The sequence below is a fragment of the Rhipicephalus microplus genome, chromosome 1 (assembly GCF_043290135.1).
Source record: "Rhipicephalus microplus isolate Deutch F79 chromosome 1, USDA_Rmic, whole genome shotgun sequence".
NCBI classification, from domain to species: domain Eukaryota; kingdom Metazoa; phylum Arthropoda; class Arachnida; order Ixodida; family Ixodidae; genus Rhipicephalus; species Rhipicephalus microplus.
The window spans coordinates 47,219,943-47,247,691 of NC_134700.1; the positions used below are offsets into that span (position 1 = coordinate 47,219,943).

Here is a 27,749-nt window from a genome sequence, read left to right on the forward strand (position 1 = left end):
GAGGCCTTGAGACCTGAGGACTCTGGAGTCTCCGGTCTCTGTTTGGAAGTAGGCGGTGTAGCCTGGACTACAGCCGCCTTGGAGGCAAGTGGCACAGCCACCGGCTCAGTATGCGCGGGCCGAAGAAGTGGCAAGGGCTGGTGCGACGCTGCCCCCCTACGCGCCGCATCAGCATAAGGTGTGTTGTAGAAAGGAGAGACCCTCTTCCGGGCTTCCTTGAATGATATATTTTCCTTGACTTTAAGAGTGATTATTTCTTTTTCTTTCTTCCAGTTAGGGCATGAACGTGAATATGCGGCGTGTTCCCCGTCACAATTCACGCAGTGAGGCGTAGTAAAACAGTTATCAGATGGGTGACCGTGGCTACCACATCTTGCACAACTTTCCTGACCCCGGCAGTTCTGCGAGCCATGACCAAATCGTTGACATTTATAACACCGTCTTGGATTGGGAATGTAGGGACGGACAGAGAGTTTGATGTAGCCTGTGTCTATAGATGAAGGCAATGTGCTAGATGCGAAAGTGAGTATTAAATGTTTGGTAGGTATTTCTTTGTTGTCGCGTCTGATGATGATTCGTTTCACATCCGTGACATTTTGCTCTTTCCACCCTGCAAGCAGTTCCTGTTCAGACATTTCAAGAAGGTCTGCTTCTGAAACAACTCTGTGTGAGGTGTTCATTGATCTATGAGGTGAAACAGATACTGGGATATTACCAAATGCTACGAGACTGCCAAGTTTTTCATAGTGATGTTTTTCAGGCAGCTCAAGGAGAAGGTCTCCGCTAGCCATCTTTGTACCCTTGTATCCTGGGCCAAAGACCTCAGTCAGAGATTTGGCAACAAGAAATGGAGATATGGCTCTGGCTTGTTTTGTTGGATTTTCGCTGTGCACAACATGGAATTTTGGAAAGCATTGTCTAGGTTGACTGAAAACTGATATTTCATTGGTGCGTCCCCTCTTAAGCGGAAGACGATCTAGGAGACGGGGAAATGCAGGTGTTCCCATAGTAGTGTACTTTTTTTCGGCAGCAATGGCGATCACGCACCATGGAGTCCAACCAGGGGACGCTGAAGCACTTAATAGCATAAGGCTGCAGACGCCAGCCGTACATTGCCAGTATAACCAAATATAACTACTCAAGGTTGAGTAACTACACAAGGTTAACCCTTGCCACCAAAAAAATTGGAAGTAAACAGAAGAGAGAAGTAGACAGGACAGACTAAAAGTGAGAGATAAAGATGAAGTTGTAGGGTAGAGAGATAGGAAAAGGTGACTGCCGATTTCCCCTGGGTGGGTCAGCCCAGGGGTGCCGTCTACGTGAAGCCGGGGCCAAAGGGGTGTGTTGCCTCTGCCGGGGGGCCTTAAAGGTCCAATCGCCCAGCGTCGGCTCAACCCCCAGGATCCCCTTTTCCCCGGACACGGCTCAGCCACGTACGGCTAGGCGTGGGAGGGAGCCAAAACTCCCCCATTAGCTCGGGTCCGTGGTGTCGCTACACACCAAACGCCTGCTTGCGCAGGCGCCTCTGCGGGGCCTCAGGCTAGCTGGTTGTTCGGTTTTTGTTTATTATTTATATGACTGAGAAGAAATTATTAATTATACTCAAAATTTGAAATGTATGGGTATTACTGCATTACCTGTAGAACCATCTCCAATACTCAAGATCAGGGTGCGTTGAATAGTTATTTTTTTTCATCGTACTGTAGCGGGACTGAAACAGAGCAATCATCAAAAAGACTGTAGTCCCGACCTTTTCTATTAAGAAACAGCCTGCTCATTTTACATATACTACCAATGGTGTAAGTCCAGTAGGAGTCATGCAGTTTAAATACATTGGTGCAATTCTCCCATCAAATTTAAAATGGCATACGCACATCGAAACAATCTGCAACAAGCTCTCCGAAGACTTTGGTGTCTCCTGCGCACGTTAAGCAACACGACAAAAGGATGCTGACCGACAGCGCATAAGACTGTGGTCACACTTGAATATACAGTCGAACCCGGGTATATCGAACTCGCCAAAAAATGTTTATTAGTTCGATATATGGCATAATTCGATATAGGCCCTGTATAGGTTTTGACACAAAGGCACATAACAAACTAGAAGAAAAGTACTTTATTAATATGTTGGCTTACTTGTGTGCCCTACTGTGGAATAAAATAGTCCCGGATTTTTTTCTGTGTCAACGACTTCGCTGCCTGCGACAGCACGCACGCCTCCACGTTGTCCAACGAGTCTGAGCAGCTGAGGCCGCAACCTTCCAGATTTAAGCAATAGCGCCGGACCAACGCAAGTGCACTAATCACTTCGAAGGATGTAGGCAATGGGTCGTCGTTGATTTCCATATTGCTGTCGCTTTGGCTCGTGGTCGGCACGACGTCTGCAATGTAATCCTCATCCTGTAATTGGCCCATGATGGGGACATCATCGTCCGCACTGACGAACTCGTCAAATGTCGATCCGTCGATAGCACCCGGGAACTCTGCCAGCTCGTTCCAAACTGCGGCGGAAACACCTGCGGTGTCTTCAGTGCTGTCAGAATTTGGGGTGTCATCACCAGGCATGCAGAAGCCGGCATGCCTTAAGCAGTTCTGGATCGTCTCCTTCTTGACATCTGCCCACGATCTACTCAACATAGAAATAGCTCCGAGCAAATCGATCTTAAGCTCCCTGCCGACACGAAGTTTCTGCACAAGCCTCTCCACCAGGCGCTTCCGATAGCCGGCTTTCATTGCGCGTATAACGCCTTGATCCAGTGGTTGCAGTACAGACGTAGCGTTCGGGGGCAAAAAACGCAGCTCGATGTTGCTGAAGGTCGTACTGCCGAGGTGCGATGAACAATTGTCCACGAGCAGGCACACCTTGCGATTTTCACTTACCAAATCATCATTCCACGACGATAGCCATCTGCTGAAAAGCTCCCCGGTCATCCACGCTTTTGAGTTTGCTCGGTAGGTAACTGGAAGCGACAGCGCATTTTGAAAACACTGCGGTGCCGTGCTTTTCCCGATAACCAGAGGTCGAAGCTTTTTCGATCCGTCTAAATTAGCTGCCAACAGTACGGACACACGAGCTTTGTTTGCCTTGCCGCCGCTTGTCTTGTGGCCATGACATGCAAGTGTCTTGTTTGGCATCATTTGCCAAAATAGAGCGGTTTTATCCGCATTGAAGATATCTTGGGCTCTATATCTTGCTGCGATATCTCGCCAGTTTTCCTCGAGCCATTTTTCTACGCTGTCCAGGTCCACCGCTCTGCTTTCCTGTAACAGATTTGCCAACGATGTCATGCTGTTCTTTGAACCGCTGATGCCAGCCTGAACCGCCTTGGAAATCATTCCTGCCAAGCAGAAAAGCAAGGTTCTTGGCTTTCTGCTCGATCATAGGGCCGGACAAAGGAATTTTTCGCGACCGAACGTCCACAAACCACTTGTAAACAGCCGCTTCAACATCTTCGTACACAGCAGCGCGCACACGTCGGGCGCTACAGGCACCTGGCCTTTTGTCCGACTCGGCTTTGATGTCTGCCTTGTTCTTCAGGATAGTACTCAAGGTGCTCCTTGGAATTTTGTACGCGGCGGCAACGTCGGACTTCTTTTCATCGCGCTCAACCCGATTGATGATTTCGAGTTTCGCAGCGAACGGCAAATCTTGCCTCTTTGCGCAAGCCATGATGACAGCGCGCTAATATAGTTCACAGAGCACCAACAGGCAACACCACAGACCACGCTGAATCGGCAGCAGCAGGCACACAAGCATAAAGAGAGAAAAAATGGCGCTCACTTCTACCGCCTCCGCGCCTCGGAAAAAGCACGACGGCCTCTGATTGGCTGTAAGCGATGAGAGCGGGCCAGGATCAATTCTTGGAGGGGGGTGTTCGCCCGCGCACACCGGGTCTAACCAACTTTTTCTAGGGTAGCGCCGGCAGTTTGCCCCGCCACCACGAGGGAAAGCCAACTTGCTGGGGCACTTTTGAGGCACATGGAGTTTGATATATCGGCTGTCGTTGCTATTTTCGTTCGATAAAACAGTAACTTTTGCTATATATTCTCAATGTAAACTTACCGTGTTTAGGAATTGTTCGATATACAGGATAATTTGATATAAACGGGTTCGATATAGTCGAGCTCGACTGTACAATGGTTGTTTGATCACCTCACTACAAACATGACATAACTATTTTATAATCTCTTTTAAAAAAAAGCAATACTGCTTATATTTCATCGCTATAACCAACATGTCTCGCCTGCTTTGCATCCGCATGTTTTATCGCGACAGCTTCTTTCGAACATCGTCGCTTTTGCGATCGTGTCATCTTTTTCTGCATGATAGTTCACATCGCTTCAAATGTTTTAGCACCCATATCATCTGCGCACGGTGATTTGATCCTCTAAATATTGTGCCGTTAGATCAACTTAGAATTGTTTTCATTTTCTTTTGTTAGTTTTTTGCTTTTCTGCAGAACGAGCGTCTTTCCTGTCAAGTGCTTTTCCTTCTACCTTGTGCGCTCATATATTTTCACAAAAGTCAATCCTTTCTCTTAACACACAGCCAAAGCTGCCAAAAAAGCAACCTGAGAACATAACTGGGTGTTTGCAATTTTTGCATATTGCCACATTCCCTCCTCAAGTTTTGTTATCGCCCCCTTTCACTGTCAGTAATTCTCAGTGCAAACCGTGCCTGCAGTGTTTGAGAAGCTTCGGGACTGCAGTAGATCATTTTGTGGAACTTATGCCCACTTCACGAACAGTACAGATTATTCTGGAACCTATATGGCTGCTAGCGATAACGCTAGAATATTCGATGGCACGTGTATAAATACCGACACGCTTCACCGCTTCTCAGTTCATCTTCGGCCAACGCTCTGCCCGCCCCTATCAGTTCCAGTGTCTTGCTGTAATGCGACTTTTCTTTTACGTGGCCACAAGTTGGGTCTCAAATAAAGAGTTAATTTTCGACCTGCAGGCTACTCCCTTCGTCCACGTCACGACCCTGTGACAATATACTAACACTATTATGTTATTCAGCATATACTCATTTTTGGAATCTTTCCTTACATACAGTTTTCCTTGGCACAATTGCCTAACCTGCTGTCTAGCTTGCAGGCACTCATCATGTACAGCACAACACGTTTTCTTTCTTTTATTCTCTTTTTTTCCTTCTTTCTTCTCGCAGCCTCATAGGGTTACATTGAACACTGAAGGCGTGATGGCTAGACTAACACTGAGTCGAACACTTAAGCCAACAGGAATGACCCACTCGTCTTTTGCCGAGTTAATAAAGTTTAGTGGAGCCGTATTCGACAAGCTTTAGAAATGAAGTGAAACAGCTAGTTTTTCTTTTTCAGAGATGGTGCCACCGTCAAACACATTCGCGAGATTTATTATTCATTAAAATCCTTTTTTCCAAGCACTGTCTTGTAAGTTAGTGAGTACTGGTAATTACAAGACACTACTACTATATGGCCTTGCTTATGAGCAATACTTGTGGTGAGTTACCATGTAAAAGAAAAGTCAATTTGCACAAACCTGGCCAGCGGAAAAGTGGGTTAAATAGTATGTTGTCCTGTAAGTTTTTGATCAAAATAAGAATTTCCTATTCACAGGATCCTCGAGAAGAGCTTTCTGCTTTAATACAGACGATTTTACAGTTTCAGCATGAATAGTTTTGCGCCTTTATCGCTGATTCATGGTGAAAAAGAGCCATAAATTGCCGAACTGGAGTGATAATAAATCGTGAACTGTTCATCCGAATAGACAACAACTTCCAAGTACATTGTAGCCTGCAAGCCCAATAAATTGCTGCTCTACATTAAAAAGAGAAGTTGTTTACTCATAAACTTTGTGTTAACAATTTTCATTGTAGCCTGCATCAATGTGTAATAGCTTTATATGCAATATATTTTCATAGAAACATTGCATAATGCTCCATTAAAATGTAGAGTGAATTTTATTTCGTTATGTAGAACAGTTTTCCTGTACTTGCCCTACAACAAGGCTTGTGTACCAAATATGGAGTTTTTTCTCATGTTCTTTCTATTGCCATTAAAAAACAACGCTTCAGGCTAGGCAATAATACCATTTGTCACGAGAACGTAGAGAACGTAAGCTATATAATGCAATGCAATTCACATAAACCCGATGAACGCAGCAAGTGCAGTGTGTCCACAAACAATGACTAAAATGCAGAGCAGGGGCCCCTGGAGCGGGACTGCCACCTTGAGCAAAAACAAGCTGTTCTTTCGCAGAAAAAGGCAAAGGCTGAGACATCGGAATAGGTCGAAGTGCAGCTTTGAGCCACCAAAGTGAGGACGAAACGGAAATGTTGATGATAGTGCAAAGGTGGGTGGTGTGCCATTAATAAACGATTGCCTGCAACACGAGGCCCCTCTGGAAAGAGCAACCACAAGACTCACCGCAGATGGCCGTCTTCCAGCGATCGACGGGGCTGAACTCACAGCTGACTGGGCGTCCCGCGTACCATCGACCATTGAGCATGGTCAGTGCCTGCTGGGCCTCCTCCTCACTGCATCACAACCATTCACTCATCGTTAATAACAACACTCGCGCAAATAGTTTCTTCTTGGTACTAGTGAGGCACTAAAGAGAAGGGAGGCAACTCCACATATCACCCGGCCATCGAGCGCTTCTTCCAGCCTGTCACTGCACTAATCAGGCTGCAATCATTGCGGGACATGCAGTCACACTCATTATGTAGCCAGCCAATGCCTCCCCCCCCCCCCTTTTTTTAAATGTTGAAACAATCACTGAAGCATAACCACGAGTGGCCAGCATTTGTCTCGAGTTTGTCACCCGAGTGCCTTTTCCCAACAACACAAGCACACTGGTTTGCGCAAAGGCCTGTCGAAAGTCACGGTGTTGTTAAAACGGGCCAATTCAAACTGTGAAAGTTCAGTGACTTAACTAAACACTAGAAAGTGCTAGGTGCACGAAAAACAATTTCAAAGTGGCAGAATGTACGATTCAAAACATCAATAACCGGTGATCGTCTTGAATAGACATGATAACAAGAAAGTTCATGAAAAACACCAACCGAGGGTGCCTGTCCTTGATTTTGCCTTCATCAAGCACACTGCATGTCATTAAGCCTAGAAGAATTACCACATGAGTTGTGATCAGAGAACTGAGGGATCCACAAACCTGGAATATTGGACGTAAACATTCCCGCGGAGATGTGGCTCAATGTTTCGACACACACGCACTTGGCAGACAGTGCCAGCACGGCGCAGTTCTTGGAGCACGTCCCAAAAGAAGGCCTCAAAATGCGCCTGCAGCTCACGTTCATCTGTCTCGAGGCTGTCGTCACTGTGGAGCTGCTCCAGGGAAAGGTGGCTGTACAGGCCCCGCAGGAGCAACGTGCGGCTTACAGCAGGACGAGGGTGCGACCGTGAGCACCTGCACTCCCACACAGCAAAGACAAAAGAGACTCAAAGAGGGTTCCCTGCTCTCCTGTCGGTTGGACAAGTCAGAGCCATAGTTTTTTAGCTCGGAATCCATTGCTTTGAAAGAGTGCACCACTGTATGATGATACAGAGTGACCAGAGAAAAGGAGTGGACATTTTTGGAGCTAAAGCGAAAGAACAAAAATGCACTAGAGCAGCACAAGGCCACTTCTACCTTCTTCATTCAAAACTAGTTCATTATGTTCAATATAACGAGCAAACATGTTTACAGTGTAAAAAAATTAGCACAGCTTGCATAAAGTCGAGCAAGGCTGGCTACTGGGCTTTTACCTCCCTCATTGCTATACATGGCTACGCTCTCTCCTTTCTTTCCCCCCCCCCCTTTTTTTTCTCTTTGCTTCAATCTATTTCTCTGTGTTATTATTTTTTTATTATCACTTTCCTCCCTTTCCCTCCCTTTTTTATATAATAACTCTCTCACGCTTTTTTCTTCGCTTTCCGTCTCCTCCTTTCTCCTTATTGCTTTTTCTTCCCCTCTCTCTCTGCAGTCATTTTTTTTTTTACCTTCTATTCTCCTGCCTTTCTTTTTTTTCTGTTCATCTCTTCAGGCAGGGTCTCGTGCGCTGTGTAGTGCACAAGACGATTCCTGCACTGCACAGAAGTGATGTCACCTTAATATAGAAGCCTTCAAGCTACTAAAATAGAGATTATTACATCATAATGCACTAAACCTATAAAAATACTAAACAAAAAGTGACTGATAAACTAGTTCATCACAGTTTGTTCATTAACAACAGATCGCAAGCACCTTAAACCCAGAAGGTAACAATGGCAAAGATGGCAGCTGGGAGATCATCCATGAACAGTATCTCACTATGATGCTTGGAATGTTCCTGTTGGAAGCACTGAATTTCCTAGATTGTAATGTCAAAACGTGATGTTGTCGAAGGTGAGCATGTCCTTACTGTCAAGACGGACATAGTCAATGGTGAAACAAATGTTGTAGCACAGTCCGTGTTTCGTGTGCACTAAAAATCCCAGTGAGGCTGCAAAGGATTTTTACTAAACCTGTAATCTCCAATGACCAATGCAGCTGCACTGCAAGTTTTTTTACGCAAAGTGCGAACACGTATTATCCATTCTCATCAGTCTAGGTAAATGCTGCTGCACTGTCTTAGGCAAACTGTTTGTTACTGTTTAATAGGTAGGTGGGCTAATGCAGCCGGCAGTTGCCCTTGGCCATTGTTTATCAAGATATGATTGTCTAAGCAAAGGTTGGCAACTTTTGGCCCGCTTGGCAGTGCTATGCCGCCCCCGGCACAGCGCCAAAACCTTTCCGCGAGAGAAGGAGATGGAGATGTGAAAAAGAGCCTACAAAGAGAGCAATAAACTGTTTCAGATGGTCTTAAGTAAATTCGAGGATCCATGCATTCAGAGAAGGCAGAGCATTGAGCGTTATCTAACCTCTTACGAGAAGGTTTTGCACAGGACAAGAGCTCGACGAAAACTATTGGTGTATTGCTTTATTGAGTGTTCTTCCGTGTGACTTGCTTAGTAGGATAGGGTGCCTTTCAAAGAAGAATTTCAATGAGTACAAAGTAGCTAAGACAGCTTTACTGCGGTGCTTCGGCATCAGAGTTACGAGAAAGCAAAAAGAGAATGAGAAGTTGACAAACACTTCCGTGAAGAATGCGCAACAGGGCGCTAGTAGTGAAACCAAGCTTGAGAGAGGTGTGTGTGTCACCGATAGCACCAAGGTGGAGTGTGAGTGAAAAAGGAATAGAGAGAAACGGGAGGAAAATGGAGAAGAGCGTGAGCGAGCACTGGACCAAGAGGTTGAAATGCTGCAACGTAAAGTTGAGACAATGCAACGGAAGATTCGGCCATCCGTAAGTGTAGCACACGAGAAGTGCGAGCAAGAAATGAATGAGATACAGTTCAGAGCCGTACAGATAGCTAGCACATGTGGAAATAGCAACAGGTTCAAGGATGAACCGAGTTCGAGAACTGTGAAAGATGCTGTGCTAATAAGAAAGGCCACTAAAGGACAGAGCGAGTGCGACGAGGTGCTGTGCCAGCGAAATGCTAGCGAAACAGCTAGAACAACTGTAGACAATCTGGCATAGACTTCAAGTGAGGTTGTCATGACAGTGGATCTTGCAAACGACGTCGAAGTAGTCAACAACAATGAAGAAAGCTCAGGAGAAGCAGTGAATGCAGAAAGTGAGAAAAACAGTGCGGTTGAATGAGCTCCCAGGTGTGCAAGCGAGATTGTTTGAAGAGAAACAGCTGCATTTTTCCTAAGTGTGTTAAGCAGTCTGCCAGTCCGGCGAGTGAAATCGAAGATTATTTTTCGAAAATCATTTAGCAGACAAAAGCAGTGACAGGGTTGACGACCGTGAGATGCGTGTGGGAAGCTCGGAAATGAGCCGCAAGAAACGACGTAGAGGAAAGAGACATTAGAGAGCCACGAATGAGACCGACAGCACTACACGTGTTAAGAAAGGCTCGACACATTTGAGCGTAGCGTGCAGAACTAGGTATTTTGTGTTGGCATCGAAGTTGCTTCGCATGCATCCAAGCTACCAGATGAAAAGAAAATGGAAAATGGGTTGTTCGCGAATGCAATCACGTGGAAGGTGTCAGTTTCATGGGGCATGCGTGCACAAGATTAGCGGAGGTGTATTGGCCCAACAAGGCAACAGAGCTAAGAAATCGAATTGCCGAAATGGTAGACAGGTATAAGATGAAGAATGTGACACAGAAATTTCTTAAAAGCATGCTTGTTTATTTTTGTTTTTAACTAATCTTCCGCAGCTAGTTTGTTTAGCTACACAGTTTTCCCCTTGTAGGTTTTTTTTAAAGCATCGTAGGCATTTTCAGTTAAGTTGTTCAGCATTATGCGGAAGCAGTGACCAGCATCAGTCAGCCGACTGCGTGAAACGAGTTTTCTTTTATATAAATGCACATTAGTCGTGGATGAAGGTTTGTACGGCCGCTAATTTTAAAAGCCTGGTAGCGTAAGTCAATCAGTGCCGAAGTTTGCGTGCTTCATGCCTTTATGTGTAGCGCGAAGTTGTATACCATCATAAAGGGACACTAAAATCAAATAACACTTTACGTTAGCGTGAAAGCTCAATGTATGACAACATCTAAAATGAGAATATTAGCAACAGCAGTGCTCTACTTAACAAGAATTAGGGTAAATGCACAAGAATAAATGCGCCGCAGTAGGACATTCTCAAAGTGACACCGATGACATCAGACGAACCAGCTACAATTAATCACTAGTAATCGATCTTGCTGCACTAAATAAAGAACCTTCCATGCATCAAGAGACACAATGCTGCTTGTTCGTTTATGTTTGATTGATAGAAAAAAGAACCGCCGGACGTTACTAAGGGAAATGGCATGAGTGGTTCAAAAATTCAATTTTCGCGTGGTTAAACTGTACAGGTCGTGCCATCTAGCAGGGCATAGTTGAACCAGAACACGTCTGCCATCTCGGAGCCAATGGCAGGAACTTCATCAATGGTTGTTGTTGCTGCTGTGGCTCCTACTGCACTACTAGTGTTCAGGACTGTGCAGTAAAGCTCAGCAACATTGTGCACAGCAACAATGACATGCATCAGTCTGCTTCTTGAGGCGGGTAATTTAAAGTGTTCTACGCCGATAGGGGCCACTAAAGCATGATTTTATTTCAAAATAAGCCCTTTCTTTGCACAAAAGTAACACTTCTGGACAGCTATTTCAACAATAAGCGTTGACTTAATAGTTGCCTTTAGTGTACCTTTAAGGAGGTAAATGAGACTTTAAGGGAGGTTTTAGAATAAAACTAAAAGTGATTTTCGAAATTCTTATATGAGTCTTGTGTTCGCTACTGTTGACAGCAGCTGAAAGCCACCAAGACGCATTGGGCCTTCCGTGTACCTAAGACTGGGATGGATGGTAAACATTATTCCGCCAGAAGGCAACTGCGGACAATTCTGTGTTGAATGGCCATCAGCCCAATACTGACGTCGTACGCTAACCTTTTTGCAGGCTCCTACTGAGTAAAGAATGCTACCGCTACGCCCGCAATGCCCACAAGCTTTGCATATGGTATTCTAATTCTAGACTATTTGCTTACGCCTTTTGTGTCTCAAATAAATCTTGCCTTGTGTTGAACTTGAGATTCGCAATTTGCGGCCACTTCGTTTTCTTTACAGCTCTGTACGTTTTCCCGAAAAGTTTTCCCCGCGCAATTGACCATTTGCAGGAAAACTACTGCGCATGAGCAGTAACAGCACAGGTAGCGCCCTCTACAGGCGTTTTGTTTAGTTTTGGTTGGAAAACATCAGCCCGCCCGGCCGCTGGTCATACATTCATGTTCAGTGGTTGGGCGACCTTGCTTTCCTAGTTGGGGCAAATATGCCAGCACACTGCACAAATTATTTTACTAAGATAGAAGCATGAAGAGCTGTTCCTGATAGTTGATGCTTACGTGCGAAAAAAGCCTACGAGAACTACCGGTGACTGTGTATGATTGGTTGTGCCTTCATCGTCGTTCTTTGAGTTTTCGCTGGTTTTTCTCGCAGCCAAACCGAGAAATGAGTGCTAACTTTGCTAGGCTCTCGTCCGCGAGGCTACGTGCTGAAAAAAGATGTTTGAATAGAGGCATGTGAAACATTGGCGAGCGGCCAGAATCAACCACCCGCAACGAAAAATCAGCATCCAACATTATCAAAGAGCAAGCAGCAACCGCCAGCAGCAAACAGCAGGCGTCTACAGGCCAGCTCGTCACGGGAGGCACAACGGGATGGAGCTCCAACCCAAACCAGGTACCACCTCCGGGCACCTTGCGGCTCTATTCGCCGTGTCTGTGCAAAGTGACATACTGGCTGTGCGAGTGGGCAAACACCGTCCGTTTCAGATGAACTAGGCCATAGAACGGGTCCAAATTTTCTTAAACTTAGAAAAGTTGTTGACAAAAGAATACGGCATGAACTTCACGTGCAAAGCCTCGAACAATATGTACTGGCGGATACGGCTCCGAAGGGGCTGCCCCTGTCGCTAACACCATCGATGCATAACTTTGCCGAAGGGGAAATGAAACGGTGGAACGAAATTCTCGATCACGCCACACAGGAGCTAACGAAGGTCACCATCGAACACTGTAGAAAGACTCTAAACACACTGACAGACGAGGAGCGGTATTTAAGAAATAACTTTTCTCTTTCGGAGTGGGAAGCTAAAGAACTCGACGTATTTGAGCACAAAAAAACTGAGGAAATTCAAAAACTTAAGAGGAAGAAATTTGCGCGGGACAATGTGTCACAAGCTATACCCACTGCTGCTTACAGAAAAAATACCAAACCATCTCACGTTCAAAAACCACCACACCCCAAAGAGCCCCCACACCCCCAAGAGCCAAACGTTATTAGCCTTTCCGACAAAGAACTTAGCAAAGAAGAATTGAGTATACTAACACGCGGACTTACATTCCGCCCTGGCAACGGAAGGTATGATGAATTAAAGCTCCTAAAAGACCTAGACAACCTCGCACGAAATTTACGATTGGAGGAATATTTCTTTGATAAACCCGAAAAAGATAACGCACTTTTTCGTGGGGTAATCGGACGGCAATGGACCCCAGACGCCAACAGAGATCGACATCTGGATCTCTATATAGACGCGGTTCAAAAAGATGTTATACATGCGTACAAGGTGCACAAACCAAGCATGAATAACATATCAAAAAGAGAAAAAGAGGCACTACTCACGTTCAGCAACTGCGAAGATCTCGTCATTAAACCAGCAGACAAAGGAGGCGCGATTGTTGTTCTGAATAGATCGGACTACATTGAGGAAGGCAAGCGACAACTAAATAACAAACAATTCTACAAACACCTCGACTTTGACCCTACCACGAGCACAAAAAGATCATTGTAACAACCCTAGAGGATTTCACACGTGAAGGTGCCATTGATTCAAAGCTTAAAAAGGCACTTATTACGGTACATTCGGCGCCTGGTCGTTTTTACATGCTGCCGAAGATTCATAAAGAGAATAACCCTGGCAGACCCATTATATCAGGCACGGGAACGTTAGCGGAACCCATTTCCAGTTATATTGATTCTTTAATCAAAGACATACCACCCACACATGAGTCCTTGCGTGACACAAACCACTTCCTTCGGGAAATAGCAGACGTGAAAATTCCAGACGGTGCATTTCTGGTAACATTGGATATTAGCTCACTCTACACAAATATCCCACATGACGATGGTGTAAGGGCGCTTGTTGAATCGTATGGCACACACAACCCTGTCGCTTATCCAAGCAAAAAAGTAATTGAAATCTTCACAAGACTTGTACTCGATTTGAACAGCTTTGAATTTAACAACCAGTACTATCTTCAAATCAGCGGTACGGCAATGGGTACAAGAATGGCCCCAAACTACGCTAACATATTCATGCACCACATAGAGCCCAATTTTCTTTCATCTTGTAATATCAAACCATTACTCTATAAACGGTACCTAGATGATATATTCATAATTTGGACACATTCGGAAAACGAGCTCCTCAAATTCATACAGGCATTCAACCAGGTACACCCCAGCATTTATTTTACACACTCCTACTCTAAGACTGAAATAAACTTTCTTGATGTACTCATTCGAGTTGACGATGGTGCGTTGGTAACTAACGTATACAGAAAACCTACGGACAGGCAACAATACCTGCACTTCAAAAGCTGCCACCCGCGACATTGCAAGACCAGCATTCCCTATTCCCAAGCACACAGATTCCGACGAATCTGCTCCCGCACCGAGGACTTCCACAAAAACAGCTCACATATGCGCGAAGTACTCCTTAATCAAGAAGACCCGCCAGCTATCATCGATGACGCCATCAAAAAAGCTGAAAATCTGGACCACCAGATTCTTCTCAACCACCAGAAAAACGCCGACCAACACCGCAACAAAAACTTGGTATTAACTTTCACGAGCAACCCACCGAACATAAACAAGGTCCTAAGAAAACACTTTAACATATTGGAACAGAGCGTGCGACTATCCAAAATTTTCACTTCTCCTCCTTGTGTTGTATACAGACGGCCGAAAAATATAAAGGATCATTTAATAAATTCAAAGATAGGTGTGAAACCTCAAATTGGGTGTCACCCTTGCGGAAAAAGCAGATGCAAGGTATGCAAACACATGCAGACAACGACAGTGGCGAAAAGCACCCACTCGGATTTTAAGCACAGGATAAGAGGTGCACTAGACTGTGACTCAGACAACGTCATATACCTCCTGGAATGTGGGGTATGTAACAAGCAATACGTGGGCCAGACAGACACTTCGTTTAGAATTAGATTCAACAACCATCGGGCACATGTACGATTTCTGCCAGGCCTTCCACTTTCAAAACACTGCACATTAAAAGACCACAGCTTTGATGACATCAGGGTTACACTACTAGAAAACAACTTTCGAACAACCAGAGAACGGGAACAACGGAAATCTTATTTTATCTACAAATTTAACACGATAAAATACGGAATAAATGAACACCCAGGCACTCTGTCAGCGTTACGACCGCTAAAAGACGCAAACGCTTCTCTCTAATCAGTCCGGTTTCATTACGACAATAATATTACCGGCTAACAAAGCTTTTGGCCTATGCATCTGACAACATAGAAATGATTTGCCTCATCAAGCACAGCCGGAACGCACAGATAAGTGGTCCCGGATGTCGTACGGTGTCCCCCCCCCCCCTTTTTCTTTTCTTTTTTTCTTTCTTCTCTAAGTTTTAACGCACATTCTGTTCCTTCACTGACAAGGAGCTGACAGCTAGGTGGTTTCGTTAACTTTTTCATACATGCGCACATGTCTTCCCAGTGAGCCGCAATTGTGTGGTGACTGTCCCAGATGTTGTACAGTCTCCCCCCCCCCCCCCCCCTGTTCTTCTTTTTTTTTTCTTTAATTTTTAACGCACATTCTGTTCCTTCACTGACAAGGAGCCATTGCATATGATGAATATCGATGGCGGTGCCTCAATCACCGGCTTTTTCGTTCCTCCCGACGCCACCAGCACGCACTCGAAGCACTTAAGTCCTCCCCATTAACTTGTCCTAAACTTCAAAAAGGAACGAGCCGCCAGCGGACTACACGGAAAGGTGAAATACAAGAACGGCGGCTCACTGCCCACTTGGGGAAGAGTGGGTGCGGGGGAGGTATTGTTTACAATGATGACATTGCTCATCTACCTCTGCCCTACTCTGTTGAAATGCTGCCCCTTTCTAATTACGCCGTGTCGGTCTTGCTTCTTCTCCTAGATTTTCTATATTTTATTTAATGTTTGTCCTCCCGTTTCGCTGTTTCTTCTTCTTCTTTTTTCTTTTTTTTCTCTCTTTTCTTGCTTTTTTTTCCTTTTTTTGCTTTTCTTTTGACCCCTTCCCTCCTGTCTCGACAGGCTATAAGAAGACACGGAACATGTGTAAATAGTATTATGCCTTGAAAAAGACGGGGTTCCCGTCGAAACGTCGGCACAATAAACAGTTGTTATGTGAAAGCGCATCTACTTTCATATTTATAACCTTGCGGCAACCGAAGTTATTCTTCTGCATATAAATATATATATATATATATAAATATTTTTCCCAGTAAGACAGTCACAGGGTGTTCCAACGATGTGACCCGTAGTAATGGCGAACACTGCCATTTTCACGCAAACACCGCACCTCACACAAGTTGCCTTCACCGGACCTAGTTCATCGTCAGACGTTTCAAAGGTCAACTTCAAGTGTATAACATAATGCTCTTCCTTGAAGGAGCAGGTGCGATGAGCCTGGTGAACAGTCGACGTAGCGGAGTGCAGCTATCAGCTCACTTGGTTGTTGCTCAGGCTGAAACGCGAGAAATCCTTGTTTTACACCATTTATACAAATGTAAAAGGAATGTTTTCCTCTTTTACCATGTTTTTTCAATAATAAGCACACGTTTTTGGCCCTAAAGCAACAAGACAGGTGCACTTGAACCACTAAACACCGCCTTGAGCATGTTAGTTGGCGAAGATGTTTTCCAACCAAAATAAGAGCGAAGCTTTTTTGTTTAGATGACAGGGGGCGCTCACTTTTCCGCAAATGGTCAATTCTCGCACCCCTCCACTGTGCATCAGTTTTCCGCCAAAAAAGTGCAAGGATTATGCGCGTAAATACGGTATAATGTTGAGCTAGGGCGCACAGCCGAGTCCAGTGCGTTTTTTAAAACATGGGCTTACATGAGGCTACATTCAGTAAATAAGTGTGTTAGTACGTGAGGTTTATCCCCTTTTTTTGTTATTTTAGTGAAAACATGAATCATGTGATCATTTGAGATGAGATTTACGCTTACCCAACAATGAGGTTAGTGATACGTTTCAGGGAATTATAAGACACAGTTCGATCTGTTGCGAGAGCTGGCGTCAGGGTGTCCCACAAGAAGGTAATAGCGACTACGTTTCAAGTATGTTCTGAGAGAATAGAGAATGCGCACAGACACCTAGTGTAGTTCAGGCAGCTTTCGTGAGAAAACCATGTAGTTGGTTGTGTTTCATTAAGTTAGTGATGAGTTAAAAGATGTGTTACAACATAGTAATGCGGATGGTAGGAGCAGGCCAGTTTTAAATTAGGTTCTTTATAATTATGCGGGGCCAAACTTAATTTGCCTTTGTGTGTTTTTCTTTAACGGCTATTGTTCCATCTTCGGCGAACATCTCCACATCCATGAATGTTTAGCTCTGGCGGCAAAAAATTGTGTCAAGATTTTTCAGTAGCGGGTTTTTCATTTGTTTGCGCTTCTTGAGAAGCCTGGAGGGTTTTAAGCAAGTCGAAGGTGCTTGACTATGGCATGGTATTGTGTTGTGCGGTTCACTTAGCTGTTGACGATCATTGTGAGATAATGTGGGAGTTGGTTGCGAGTTTGCAGCTGGAGGTTCCAAGTCAGGCCATTGTCGTCGTCACCAGCCATTCTCTTCGTGCCCAGCGGTTGGGGGCGCTGGCCAGCCTAGATTTTCCGGGCTGCAGAAGAGCTGTTACGTTTGGCCCTGCAGTTCATCGTGGCAGATGCCATTGTGTGTGAACCTGTCTGCAACAATGCTTTCACCCCGATATCAGCGCCTGGCCGGACGCACGAAATGTGTTGTCCTGCAGGTAGACCAGGCAGTTCGCCATGGTCAAGTTATAAGGAACCCGACGGAAATGTCGCGAACAGCCCTTTGTTGACCGAGGTTAAACAGCGTGAAACAGCGTCACTGTTGCAGGTCTTGTTGAGTCAAAATCTCAACACAACCAATGTCGCCTACACGTGTTCTTGACGAAGCACCGAAGGTTCATCAACGTAGGACGGCATCGCTGTATCCGTTCTCAGGGGTCCAGCACCTGAACCTAGCCATGGATTGCTGCTGAAGTCAGTGTCAGCAGCCATCTTTTACAGAGGAGCTCAACTTTCCCCCTACTAAGGACTCTGCCTCCTTGCCTGCGTTTCAGAACAGTCTTCAAGGCATGGGCCGGGAACATTGTGTGGTCCACTCTTGATACGCATCGGACCTTTTTGCCCATGTTCCTCATCAAACAAGTGGCCCAAATCAAACGAGTGGCCCTTTCTGGTGTGTGGACTACCGAGACGTCGAGTCATCTGATTTGCGGCAGCAGGGGTCACCGCCTTCTTCGGACCTCCGTGTTGGAAAAACGCCAGGCCATAAAGCCGAAGACATTTGTACAGAATTGCTGTACAGTTCACTTTCTCTTCATGTAAATAAACCTATGTTCGGTCTCTAAGAAGGCGTCTTCTCATTGGTGAACATTGGCTTTGTGGACCATCAAGTTTCATAAATATGACTAAAGGGGACTCTGGCACTGCGATTATTCAGTGACCATGGAAATTATGGGTATGGCATGAATTTGTCTAGTCTTCGTGCTTGCGGGCAGCAACGCTTTTGTGGCTTTGTTTATTGCTGTGTTTCGGTTTAGTTCCGAAGGAAAGAACGAACCCTTTTGAACTGCATGATCCGATTTAAAATGGTAAGCCTAAACGATTAAGCTAATGAAGCATAACCGACGAACATTTGCCAAATGTTGTTTTGTGACAAAGCAGCTTCAAGCCACGCGAAGCTAGAAGAAACTTTAAGTACGAAGACTATGTACTGCCCATAATTCTCATGCTTGCTGAAAGCGCCATGCATTGAAGCTTTCATAGACACTAGCGCCAGAGTTTCCTTTAGTGTATATTTAGAAAACTGTATGACGTGGATGACGGTGGGGAGCCAGCTACCGTACTAAAGGGACCCGTTGAAACTCTATCCCCTACAATATACATTTGGAGGTCTCACAGTGAGAACTTTGGAAAGGACCTCCAAACAAAAAATAAAAATCTCGGCAAACAGTCAGTTGTATTCCAGCGCTTGTCTGCGCTGTTTCTTTAGCATATCGCACTGTTTGTACTTCATAATGCCAAGCCAACAATTCCAAACTTTCACTTTAATAACATTGATTGATTACCGTATTTATTCACGTAATCCTCGCACTCGCATACTTCTCGCACCCCCCACATTGCCCAACAAAAATACGATTTCTTTTTTTCCTCGAGTAATTATCGCACCCCCAAAAACTGCCACAATAATGTCGTCTGCTCGTTCCAACCACTGATGATGATAGCGCACGCCATCTGGCACCATCTCTAAAGCATCAAGCGTACTATTATTGCACGGATATTCAATCCAATCCAAGCCAAGCCAAAGTGGCTAGTGTGCGTTGCGGCGTGTTTTGTATGTTGTATCGGTAATCTTGTCACGTTATGGAGCGATACTGAAGCTACTAGGCTGCTTTCAAGTTGATTGCGATAGATCATGATGTAAGCAACGGCAACAGGGCCGCCAGTAGGCCTTTCGGAGCATACGGATTTTGTGTTCGCTACTGGTGACGACAGCTGAAAACCACCAAGACGCGTTGGGCCTGCCGTGTGCCTAAAACTGGGATTGATGATAAACTTTATTTTTTCAGAAGGAAACTGAGGACGATTCTGTTAAAATAGTTATCAGCCCAATACTGACGTCCTACGCTTACCTTTTGAGGGCTCCTGTTGAGCAACGAACGCTACTGCCGCGCCCGCAATGCCTACAAGCTTTGCGTGTGGTATTCTAATTTTCGACTATATGCTTGCACTTTTTGTGTCTCAAATAAATCTTGCCTTGTGTTGAACGTGTGCTTTTATTGTTGAGGTAAATTTTAATTAGTACATCTCAAACCTTGTTGTTGGTTGCTGGTGTGAGAATCCCGATTTGCGGCCACTTAGTTTTTTTTTTTTCGCTCTGTACGTTTCCATGGAAAGTTTTCCCCGCGTAATTCTCGCACCCCCCAACTTTGCATCGGTTTTCCGCCAAAAAAAATGCGAGGATTATGCGAGTAAGTACGGTACTTTCAGGAAAGATGAAAGCAAGAAGTTATAGCAGTGACAGCAATAAGATTCAGACAAAAGCCTCCAACATGGCACCTAATCAGTATCAGGCCTCGAACAGATGAGAGCGATTTTGTGTAACGCCTATACAGCTGAATGCTGCCATAATAAAATTGTCGAAATGCTCGAAAAAGGTCACTATCAAAGAATTTCACTGCAGCGAAATTTCATCAACAGAACAGAAAATTTTGGACTTGTCTTTTGGTCCCGCAACTTGCAAGCATTATTTTTAGCATTAAACTCTCGCTAACTCAGACATATTTGGTCACATACTAAGCAAACATATTTTCTCAGGCAAAGAAAGCAAAATATGTACAGAAAATTTTACGTGATTTTTGGTAAATAAATTGGCTTCACGGCACTGCTTGAAGTAATGCAAAGAAGGCGACTTTATGAACTGCTTCAAGGTAATGCAAGGAAGGTGACTTTACATCAGTACACAAATATATAAATTTTTTTGTCTGTCTCCTGTGGTTTGTATGGGAGGAGTACCAATTATAGGCAGGGGTGGGTCATACATGAGCAAATACGATAGTCGGATGACCTTCAAAACATGCCAAAACTCTGCACTATCACAATCATAAGCAAGCAATGGGAAAGCCAAAACACTTCTGCTGTTTTGCCACCTTATTACCGTTAACCCTTCCCTGTGATAGTGGCAGGTTTACCTCGAGAGTGTTTGCAATAGATCAAATTTAAAGAAATGGGCCACCGTGCTGGCAATACAAACACACTTTATCAAACAAAAAGTGGGGAGGGAAAATAAACACTTGTGAACACTATAAAACAAACTCCATAATAAAACAATACATAATCAAACAAGAATCAACTGCAATCCAGTTGAAGTTTGTTTCCAGCCCTAGCCAGAAGATCGTTAATATGGCATTTCGGTAACCAAATGTTTTCAATGTTCCCAACGTCGACTCCGTGCCTTAGCCATATCGAAGGCTCGCTGTGTTCATCATCAACGTCCTCCAAAAGTTCCTAAAGTTGCCATTGATTACTTCCACCCAACTAGGCATTTGTCCTCATTGCTGGTGTACCAATCGTCTCCAGCCTATCGAGGTTAAGCCTAACTCATTATTGGCCGCCATTCCATGCTATCGAACCCAAGTGATGACAGGACACTCCAATGACTGTGGTGTGGGCCGCTACCATCCTGGCACGAAGTGGAAAAGCTGTTGGCACATCGAGAATTGCTGTGAAGAGGTGCGGTGAGTCTCCCAAGGTCAGCAACCACTCCCGAAGCCTCTCACGCAACAGTCTCCAGAACCAGGTGGCTACTGCTTCTGTCACTGCAGCGATGCTAACTTCCCTGATCTTCTCATATCGGAGCTCCGCAGCAAAGTGCCCTTCATCTTCTAGACGTTTTCCACCAGAACCTAGGCTGGGTGCCACGGGCTTTCCTCCAACCAATCCCATAAGTGAACGTGGTGCGCACCGTTGGGGCCTCGCGCACCATTGCCTCATTTCCTCATTTGGCACGCACCCCTTCACACACGACATTGGCCCTCTCTTTAAGAATTTTTTCTAAAAAAAGAACTGCTCATCTCTTCGTGGGGGATGCAGCCTTGTGTTCTTCGGCTGGTGACAACACTTGCAAACACTCGTGAGGGAGGCTGGCAAATTACTTTTTGTCTTCACACACTTTCACTTGTGACACCATTGCACCATTCACCCCACTAACCTTTCATAGACGCCTACTCACTCTTCTCCAATCCACGTGCTCATTGTCAATAACTCTATAATTATCAATCTTATAACACTTTCCCGTGTTAGAACATTGCTTTAATGATAACTTTCCTGGTTTCTTTACACGAAGTGCTTCATCTCTTTGTGCACTCCAGGCCGTAACACCTTTGGTCACTTCCTTAAATAGGTTCTTTGGATCTTTAACTCAATTTGCTTAACAATGTTCTAAAATTGCCTGCCTATAACATCCTGGTACCAACAGTTGCCTAACAGTTCCATTTTTCAAGAGCTTCCGAAATAACAAATCCTTGCTTGGTCACACCCAATCTTGGTTATTGCCTACCTCAGGGTTTTATCCTACCTCTGCTCTTTTGCGAGCTCCTCAGACTCACATGCTCAAGCATTGGCAATTCACTAACGGTTTGCCCTTGACTACTCCCACTAATGACTCCTTTTGAGTTAGATGGGCTTTTATTTGCCTTACCTTCCGCCCTACTCTCCTTGCTTGGCATATAAACCACTCCACATTGGGTCATCAACCCCTTACACACCCGGCCTATTTGCTAAAATGACATCGTATACTATTGGATCTTTCATACACTTGACAGTGATCACTCCTACAAAATAGTGTGTATCTAGCCTTATCTTGGCTTCTGGTAATCTCATCTTTGAACTATCTGCAAAGATTACTGTGCCGCTTCTACCCGTGAACTCTCGCTCATTCACAAGACTCGCCCTAACTAAAACCGTATTGGCACCAAAGTCTCAACATAGCCACTTGTGTGCCTTTCACTTTTCCATCTACTTAGAGCACTCATCGACATATCCCTCACTGAGCTAACCACATCTACTTTCTCTTCACATCTCATTGTACATGCACTATTCTCTTGAGGTCTGCTCTGCACTCGCTAGCTTTGTGCCCCCTTTTTTTGACATAACTGTCAGATCAATAGTGGTTCCCGTCAACTACTGCCCGTTCATCGCTACATGTCCTAGCCGATTACACAGGAAGCATTGCTGCTGTGCCCTTGCCTTATTCCTTGGAGCCTTACTTGTGCACTCTCCTTCCTCAGGGTTGCTGCTGCCCCCTTTCTTTAAATTCTTCAACCCTTGAGCTTCTAAGACCTGGTCAGCCTGCCTTGCCATTTCCTCTATCATGTACACCTTTGGCAGTTAGAAAGAAAAAGACAGGACGACATTCAAGAGGGTGTCAAAAATATATTAAAAAGACGTTCCTGCCTCCACACAAAAGCCTTGTTCACCAAGCTGAGAGGCCAAAGCTTCCAGCTTAAATCTGCTAAAATAATCGCTTGAGGCATCTTGCATACGCAAGAGGTATATTGCCGGCATTGTGGTTAAGCGTGTTCCCGCTTGTCTGGATTGTCGAAAATTCCAGATTGTGCTATTTTGTCCAGTTCTTTTCCCGGGAGATAACTGATGCACGATCCCAGTCCAAGCAGTGATGAATTTTTTCTACATGCTCTGTGAGAGCCCTGGGAACAACTTTTTTATTTTTCACGTCATTTATGTGCTCTTTCAGACGTCACTCGAAATCTCCGCTTTTCTGACATTGCAGTCAGCGCAAGGAATCTTATAAACAACACCAGGAAACTTTTCCTTTTTTTAGTTTGTCCTTGACGCTGACAAGTTGAGCCGCGTGATTCTACCAGCCAGCGTTGTGCCTCCATTCCCGGCATCAGCGAAGCATTGGCATGTGTCCTGCATGAATATAATGTGCAAGTCGCCAATATTCCTAGCCACAAGCAACATCATGAGTTTGTGGCTGAGCAAGATTCTAGTGTTCTCATATACACTCCTAGAACCTACAGCATTGTCACTTTAGGAATGTATATTTTGTCTCCTTCCGGTTTTTTTATTTATCTCACACAGTCTCACGTATTTTCGTGGATAAAGTTGCCGGGCATTCAATCACTGCACTGTGTCCCATGTCATCCTTTAAAAATTCACTGATATCTAAGAATTCCTGCACTACAGCATACAAGTGTAGTACTAAAGCATTGTTGAAATGACGCAGATATAGATATAACTATTGTTATTATGAAAAGTGCGGTACGAGGAAGTGAAGCAAAACTGCTAGCTGGCCTGGTTGGAACGTATTCTTCTAGCCACTTTGCACAAGACCAAAAAAAAAACAACAAGAAGAACAAACGAGCACGATTGCACTCACTTGTTCTTCCCCTTGCTTTGTTTCTCTTGAAGTGGCTGGAAGATGTACTATGAAGCATGCACTAGCAAAATAATTCTGCATTGAGACTCTGCTGCTGTGGGAATCAAGTGTGCCCTCCACTCTGGCACCTAGTTCCCTAGCTGACGTATTGTGCTGTCCCTTCACATCTCAAGCGCTGAGAACGGCAACATAGAGGCCATGCACACAGCTGCTTGACTGTTTATGGCGCAAGCAATGCTGCACACTCCTCGACGCCGAGCATGTCGTTTCTCAGCACGCTAGCTATGTCACTGAGCCCTGCCCATCCCAATTGGCCGCCAGTGACAGCCCCTCTGGCGCTTGCTTGCCATGCAAGCATGTCGCACAACTACAAGTATTACATGCTGTTTTTGAAGGCTTCTCCATTCATGTGCACGGTTACCTCTTGTGTGGTAGCCATAATGCCAGAGGTAGGCGCACTGAAGTGATCTGTGGAGTTTTCTCATATGGCCCGCAATCCCGTCATCGTTGTGCTGTGCTGCATCTTAGGTTAATAAATCTATGTTTATGAACAACCCGCCTTGAGTGTCTTTTCTGCACAGTGTGGTAGATTCGACGAACCCGGCTGTACTGTCCTTGTGCACTGTGGCCGTGGCATAGGTCACATTCATTGCATGTAGCGCTCATGAGGTGAGCTTCTTGCAAACCTATCTCCACACTTCTTAAATAGAACGAATGCCACTAAAATTTCGTACTAGAATTCCACACCCCTGTTTGTTTCTCTATAAACAGAACTCCTGCCAACTGGAACATAATTTCATGGTCCCATTTGCTTAACATGAGTCTACTGTATTAGCATTCAGCATGAAATTTTTTATATGAAAAATTTGATGTTGCACTTGTTGAACTGAGATTTCATGGCATCTGGGTATGGTGTATGACTGGTCATTTTTTTTCAGCAGTCATTCTTGTACTGCAGGCATAACAATTGCTTTCCCTTGTGTTTCAATCAATGTTTGCCCCAGAATCTTTTCATTCAGAAAGATGAGCACCAGGCCACACTTCCCTCAAGCGCAGCCCTGTCCTCACCTGATAGCTAGCGAACAAGATGAAATGGGAACTTGCCAGTCACCAAAGCGGCAGGCACCCGTCTTGAGGTAGAAGGGACATGGCTCAGCCGGTGCATAAGCTCGAGGAGCTGGTGGATTGTGCCAACTTTCCTCCTGAGGTGTTGCTGGACGAGAAGAAACCTGCCCAGTATAAAAATTCCAGTAAGCACTTGTGCATAGTGATGACTGCCTTCAAACAACTCGATTCGTGTGCAACTCGACACATATTACCGAGTAGAACACTCCTCGAAGCACCAACAACCAGTGTATGGAGCCAGTACATTTCACAAAAAGCCAAAAACTACAGCTATGCAAATAGCAAAATTTTCGATGCTGACACCCCCTCGGCGCATAATACCGCGCAGGTCGCGGTATTATGCGCCGAGGGCCCACGCTAGAGACAACCGTTCACGACAACCACCACGCGCAGAAGAGACTCACTCAACTCTCGCCCGCCACCAAGGCTTGCTTCCGCCAGGGGTCCCTGCCGGCGTTACCCCATGATGATGATGACGATAGTGGTGGCCAACTCTCGCGAACACAACGCCACCTATCGCCCAAAGTTGTTTTTCTCGACTGTTTTTGTTATACATCCCTCTGTATTTCGTACCCCCGCTACTCAGAGCATGCCACATCCCATGTTTTCACACTGCCGCCGATCTTCCTAAGACCGGTCGGGTCAGCTGACTGGTCTTCCCTCAGTTTTTGATCGCTAGTCTTGTTAAACTGTTGTTGGTGTCACCGCCCTAGAGTGATCAGACCATCTGCCAATATAGTCTGCCGCCAACTGTACCCGATTGGGCGTGTTGTCCGGATTGGTGTTGTGTTTTTCCAGTGCATGTGCTTGCGTTACCCCACCGACTTTGATAATTTGCGATTTGTTCCGTGTTTAGGACCTGTTCTCAGTCACTTCGCTCTCAGCTCAGCATGCCCTACGCACACCTGCGGAAACCTAAAAACAGCTGTTATACAAAACGAATTGCGAATTATCGAAATTGGTGGGGCCGCGCAAGTCTGCCGGCGCCACAATGCAATACTTTGACCTCTGCGCACAGACCACTATCACAAGTTTTCCAACGTGCGAGTTGAGCATTTTGTGCACCTTGCGAGCTAGCTACCTGACTTCCTTCCACCCATGTGTTTTGGTTTTCAAGCTCGCTTTCTTGCTGTGTGCTCCGCTCTTTTCACTCTATCGCAACTGCTTTGCCTGTCTCTCGCAAATCTGATCTTCTCTCTTCATCGCAACTCCTTTGCCCGACGCCACTGATGCTAGGTCAAACTCAGAGGTTTCTTTTTCTGGCTAGAAATGGGCCCAGAGCAGTTCCATGTGTCCAGAATTTTATGTCGCGCCTGAGCGTCTTCTTCACTGTCGGTTCACGTGTGTGGTTAGGATGACCGACGAGAGACCTTCCGCGCTTTTTCCTGCCGTTAAACAAAATGTCAAAAGTGCAACCACCTGGCTTGGGCATAATCCGTGCATTTAACATTTATTATAGGTGCCTTTTACTCATAGTTTGCCTTTTACTCATAGGAACATTTACTCATAGTTGTGAACCGCCCAGCAGCCAACTTGCCGCTTCTGGTGTCCCTGTATTCAGCTGTGGAGATGGTCAAGGCTTCATGGCTAGAGTTACCTGGCTACATGTGTGTGACACTGTTTTCGCGAGGCCGACTTTGTCGATGTCGGACCCGATGCCGAGCATGAAGCTTTAAAACAGGACCACTTCGGTGGCGATTTGCGGCAGTGCATCGTCGATTCCGACATGAGAGGGCAAGACATCTGCCGCATCGATTTCATTGCGGCGGCCGAAGATGATGCCGACACTGTGGAACCGTGCATGAATGAGGCCATTGTGAATGAAGTGCATGGCAAAAGGGTTTAGGAGAAACCGGATGATGACGACGATGGAAATTTGGAGCCAGTGCCCACAAGGATGCTTTTAACTTGTATATGCCATGGGCCTCGGCGAAGAGCACGCTGCTATTTTAAACTCAGAGACCACCCTTATCGCTTCTGCTCTTCGAAACATGGGCATTATGGACTTTTCGTGTTTTCACTCGCAACTTTTTTAAAGCTGTGTTTCATTTACTGCGAACTTCGAGATACAGAGAATGGATGCCCCGTCACGCTCAGGTTTCCTATAAGCAGGCTCGCCTGTGTTACGAGCCGCGTCGGTGGCCGCAGCTGACCCAGTATAGGTAGCGTGGAGCTGGGTGGTGGTCGTCATTCTGCAGGCCACGGGGACGTTCAGAACCCCAGAAAGCTGAGGCAGAGGGACCGGCGTAGAGGAAAACTTAACAAGACGTTTATTTGCAACATTTCGGACAGTAACCTTCGAACGACGACACTTCTCATGACTCTCTCCGGTTTCCTTCTGGCGGGCTGCTCCTGCTGCCTCGCCGTGCAGTTCCGAAGATAGGGGCGGAATGTCACTTCGGGGAACCAACCACTCATGGAGAGCACAACACAAGACGAGTACCCCTTCACGCACGTGGCAGACGCACGAGGCACACGCGCGGGGACTCGGAGGCGACCACGCAGGAGGAATTCACGGCAGTCGCTCCTGTAGCACACAACCGACCTTCCGCACATTCCAGAGGGGCCCGCCCGTAGCCACTGCCCCGCAGGCGAAGTACACAGCCGAGACAAAGACAGCCGGTGCAGGTGACAACTTGCACCCCACAAAAGAATGTCCGAGATGATGGGAAGGCACGCTTGGGGGCAGCTGGCCCAAGGACTTCGTTACTGCTTTGTAACAGCTTCCCCGGCGGCCGGCCGAGACCTCGACGTACAAAGGTCATCCCCCTTTGTGGGGTGAGGTCGATGAAGACAATGCTGGTGTGCTGAAGCCGTGGACACCTCGATGCGGCTCTGCTG

At 45.7% G+C, this 27,749-nt stretch overlaps 1 protein-coding gene across 7 annotated transcripts in view; it reads right to left on the reverse strand.

Annotated features, from left to right (window-relative positions):
- Positions 1-27,749, reverse strand: part of LOC119177756 (uncharacterized) — a 258,227-nt gene that overhangs the window by 82,031 nt on the left and 148,447 nt on the right. For 5 of the 7 annotated variants that reach the window (XM_075865176.1, XM_075865186.1, XM_075865172.1 and 2 more), the window contains 3 exons: positions 24,852-25,012; positions 7,159-7,413; positions 6,414-6,523 (listed from right to left, as the gene is read on the reverse strand). In XM_075865176.1, coding sequence (XP_075721291.1) covers positions 6,414-6,523; positions 7,159-7,413; positions 24,852-25,012 — 526 coding nt within the window. The remainder of the gene's footprint in view (positions 1-6,413; positions 6,524-7,158; positions 7,414-24,851; positions 25,013-27,749) is intronic. The other 2 variants (XM_075865180.1, XM_075865212.1) reach the window with 1 other exon arrangement.